At 46.6% G+C, this 4,739-nt stretch overlaps 1 protein-coding gene across 1 annotated transcript in view; it reads right to left on the reverse strand.

Moving 5' to 3' along the window:
• Positions 1 to 2,864: 2,864 nt before the first annotated feature.
• Positions 2,865 to 4,739, reverse strand: part of IP6K2 (inositol hexakisphosphate kinase 2) — a 7,294-nt gene continuing 5,419 nt past the window's right edge. Inside the window, exon 5 of the mRNA XM_009082845.1 lies at positions 2,865 to 3,649. Within this exon, the coding sequence (XP_009081093.1) occupies positions 3,152 to 3,649 (498 nt within the window). The 3' untranslated portion in view covers positions 2,865 to 3,151. The remainder of the gene's footprint in view (positions 3,650 to 4,739) is intronic.

A 4,739-nucleotide genomic window follows, 5' to 3' on the forward strand; every position in this document is an offset into this window, starting at 1 on the left:
AGCTAGACCTGGCTGTCCCTTCCCAGGGCTACAGCCAGTACAGCTGGGCTGGCAGGAAGCTTCCAGCCCAGGGAGGACCAGAGGTGTGGGAAGCCGTGCTTGAAGCACACATGGTGAGAGCAGGATTCATCTCTGAAGAGAAAGCACTTTCTGCAGAGGTAGATGCACCAGTTTCCATGGAATGGACAGACACCCCTGTCTGCTGGAGGTTTTGTCTCGTAAGAGCATGGTAGGGCAAGCTGCTTCATCATTACCCCACTGCTGGCCCTGGCCAGGAGGGACATCTCCACAGCTTCTGCCTCCGGTGTGCCTGGTGCCACACCAATGGAGGAAAACAGGAACAGAAAAGCCCTCAAGTCTCTTCCACAGCCTGGCTGCTGTTCTCCCATTATTCCATCACTGTCCTTTGCCATGCCCCAAACAGGCAGGTGACCACATGCACTCACCCCAGCCCCACACCCTGCTCATCCCAGTCCTGTCCTCCTAGAAGCCCAGGCACAGGGCTGAGGAGTAGCACGGCTGCTTGCAGGCAGAGACCGTGGGAGCCCCATTCCCATCCCAGCCCGTCCCAGGCGAGCAGTTACACAATTGCCTTTCCACAAACACAAGGAATTGCTTGGAGGGATTTGTGCAGAACAGCATGGAAGGAAAACAAACTTGCTCTTGAACTTTGCAACATAGTATGTCATTCTGAGGGACTTGCATGTGGGTTGCCCCTTTTTTAACCTTTGAGGACATGGCACAAGCAAGGGATTTTTCCTCCTGACATTTTGCTCTTGCAGCTTTTAAAGCAGCTAATAAAAAAGGTTTTCTCTGTCCCTGCTCCCCCCTCTCACTGCTGCAGCTCAGGAACCTCCCAACTACCTCGTTGTTGCTTTGCAGCACTGGCACAGCCTCCCTTAATCCTCAGACAATATTGGCAAAAGAATTTTAGCAACACAGGCCAGGGCCCACGTTTGTCCCCCCACAACTTTCTACAGCAACACCAATTCCACCTGGGCTTTTGTTATCATTATATATGCACCCCCAGTGCTCCAGGCTGGGCTGCTGACACTGTACTGCGCTGAGAGCAGGTCTAGACCCAGCTTACCCCACTGGCAGCTTGTCTGAGGGCAGCTCCCTGCCTGTACCCTGGGCCCTGTCTGCAGGCAGCAAAACAAAGAGGACTTGTTCTGGAAGCAGCTTGAATCAGAGCAAATGCGATTGTTCTCATCGGATTTTATGAATTCCCTCCAGAGTTCCTACGTAACACAAGTACATTAAAGGACTTGATCCCTGCTAATTTCAGACTACAAAGTCAAATGGTGTATCAGATGAATCTGCAGAGCCAGGCTGATTCATAAGCAGCAGCAGTGATAGGCGACCGCAGTGCCTGCCAAGAGGCTCATCATTAGCTCATAAGCAGAGGGCATAACATCCTGAAAAGAGAACTGAAAAGGAAACGTCACCTTGCAGCCACAGCCCCTCTCCCTGTGCTGGGCACATCTTGGGAGCAGCAGGCAGGAGCATTGCTGATCAATGCACAAAGCATTTTACCACTGAGAGTGCCAAGAATAAACAGCCTCATCCTCCCCCTGCCCAAGGCTTTTTCAGCCAGTGCCAGGAGCAGCTCAGGGGCTGCCACAGGGTCCTGTCAGCTGCACTCAGCAGCAACAAATGGTATTCAGGCTGGACAAACCCACCTCCAGGGAAAATAGCCCATGTGCTGGCATAAAATAGCAAGGTGACTGCAAGATGTAAAATACCTGTTTAACATCAACACCAGTTTGTGCCTGAACACTGTGGAACAAAAGAAACCCCATCACCAACTCATGTTGTGTAAGAAAATGTAAAAAAACCTCTTTAAAAAGTACAAAAGAGCACAGGAGAGCCATCAGAGACTTTGATCAGGAGAACTTGATAGCAACTACTGGGGAATATGAAACTGAAGCTGCAGGGCCACAGCCAGTTGAAGAGGGTGACCTTCCACCAGCTAATCTGCAGCCTCCTTGTCACATCACACCTATCCTCTCTCAAAAACCTACAGGCAAAGTATGGGCCAGGAAAATGATTCACCTGCCTCTCCAAACTCTTCATTTCTCCATAAACTGCCTGCTTTATCCTGGGCATCTGCAACAGGAATATCCCCACACCTGCCTCAGCGCTTCCACACCCAGTTTTCTCTTGCACTATCACGATGCTGTATAAGCTTCAAAAGGGGAGAAGTCACTTATCTACAAATAGTTTAGATAAATAAATGCTCCTCTCAAAAGAATAAGTTGTTTAGAGTTACTCTTTCAGTTACTCATTGCCCTCTCACTTTCTGATGCTTCCTTCCTGTCTATTTGTCCCAAGTAAGATGTTAAGCTGCTTAGGATATTTTTCAGGCTCTCCAGCTCTGCGCTGGTCGCTGCCTTGCAGCTAATCTTGTACAAGTTTTACACATGTTTTGGCTCGGCTTAGGTTAAAGAACATTTACAGCTCTCTAGAAATAGGTTACACAGCATAAGGTCTAGTTACAAAACCCTGAAACCGGTAAGAGCTGATTGGAGACTTCAAGAGCAAGCTGTCACTCACCAGAACCATCCATGGCTGGAAGGGACCTCTGGAGGCCTCTCATCCAACCTTCCCCCACTTGGTCCCTCTGAGTCATCTCTACCCCATCTATGCAGGCCCTGTTGTCCCAGACTCCTCAAAGGGCAGGTGCTCCAGGCCCTGGTCAGCTCAGTGGCTCTGTTGGACCTGCTCATCACTCCAGCTAAGCCTGGGACAGAGGTGCTCTCCCAAGTGCAGGTAAGCTTTGCTGTTCATACACTGCTTTTGCATTACACCAGGGATCTGAGCTCCATCTCCTCCTCAGCCACCAGCAACAACAGAAGCAGCACTTACAACGAACAAAAAGAGTTTTATTGGAACATATACACACAGGGATAAGAGAGGTATCTGAGTAATCAAATATGGAATGTTTAAGAAAGTTAAAATAAATAAGGATACCAAGTTTTGCCAGTGCTAGGTCCAGCACCAATATAAGTAAATGCCCTCTGAACAAGTCTGACTCTGGCAGGACCATCCCTGCAGAGCCTGTAAAGATTCCTACCACCAGAAAGTGGCCAATAACTCTGGAATATAAAGAATCACGATAGTGCTTTCTACTGATGTGCATTTACACTGTTTATTCGCTGCTTTCGTCTCTTATTTCTTTAATAATATCTATTAAATTCTGAAGTCCAAAAACATAACCCGTGTCTTGGCCCTCGTGCACCACACTGTCTTCTCCATAGTACTTGCAGGTTGTGTGGGCAAAGTCTATCATACGGACATCAACAGTACTAGCAGTTGGTTTGTAGGCATAAGCTCCTGCTGACTCATCTGAAGATTCCTCTGAAAGATCCTCTAGGTCCTCTGGGTCAGAGTCAACAGCAACCTCCTGCCTTTCCTTTCCATCATAAATGATCAGCAAGGAGCTCGAGTAGAAGCGGTAAGACTCCTGTTTCTCCAGGACAGACTTAAGTTCGGTCAGTTTTTTAATGACAGACTCAAAGAGTTCCCTGCGCAGGTATTTGCCGTTATGAAAGAACTGGTAAAGTGCTTCTTTAAATCCTTGGACTGAGAGCTTTCTCCCGTGGTATTTATTCATGAACATCAGCTGGCCAGTGCCTGCCTGGTACACCTGAATATATAGACACAAGAAAAGAGAAAAGGAACAGTTAAAACTGCTGATACTGACTCAAAGCCTTGAGGGGACATAAAAAAAAAAGAATAAAAACATGCTACAGAAAGCTTTTACAAGATGACATAGTACTGAAAATTGTTCTTGCACAACTACAGAAACTGCTATCAACAGATCCTGCAGCATCTGTGGTACCTAGAGGAAGTGGGAAACTCATTCAGTTTAGATTTGAGTTTTTCCACTAGGAATCTAAGAACGAGGACTTCAAGTGAGATTAGGGAAGCTGCTGCCAAGATCTACAAAGTCAAGCTACAACTTGTACCACAGCCACTCACTCTGCTTGAGGATGTACCTGTTGATTCCTACCATGCTGAGATCTAAGTGACAGCAAACACTGCTAGACAAAACTAAGTATTTCCCATAATCATCTGTACTTAAAGAAGCCAGAGGTGTTTCTGCAGGAAAATGCCTTCCTATAGGAGAGTGGTCTATACACCCCATAGCTCAATAATGCCTAAACATGTGGATCAAGCAAAGATTGCAGGTGCTTCCGAAGTTCCTCTTTGTTTTCCAGCACACGTCAATACTGGAAAGTGAACAATGAGCTCAAATCCCAGCATGTTCTGACTGGAAATGCAGCTCCCACACTTTCATTTCTGCCTCCTGTTTTTCTCCAAAGTTAAACAGTGAGCTGAACACTACACATGCCAACAGTTGTGCTGTGGAACAAGTTCTAACAAACACTGCTAGCATTCCTAGAATCTACTGGATGGGAGGAGAGTGGCTTCAGAAAATCCTCAAACATAAACATGTTGTTTCCCATTTGTCACTCTAGGAATACAGAAACAAGTAAACAAAAAAATTCAGGTGAAAGTCCACACAAATAGCTCCTCATCTGGCCACGAGCCTTATCACGTTTACCAAGCACTTCTTGCCTGCACTTTGCAACAAGTCTACTTCAAGCACTGAAATACCTGTAGTTTTATGAAGTTTAAGACAGAACACATTGCTTCTTAATACTCGACTAATTTCCACATGCTTCATTCAAAATGCAAGTAATGGCAGACCTTCCTTGCAGTTGTTCCCTACA

This window comes from Acanthisitta chloris, unplaced genomic scaffold (genome assembly GCF_000695815.1).
Source record: "Acanthisitta chloris isolate BGI_N310 unplaced genomic scaffold, ASM69581v1 scaffold38660, whole genome shotgun sequence".
Classification (NCBI taxonomy): Eukaryota; Metazoa; Chordata; class Aves; order Passeriformes; family Acanthisittidae; genus Acanthisitta; species Acanthisitta chloris.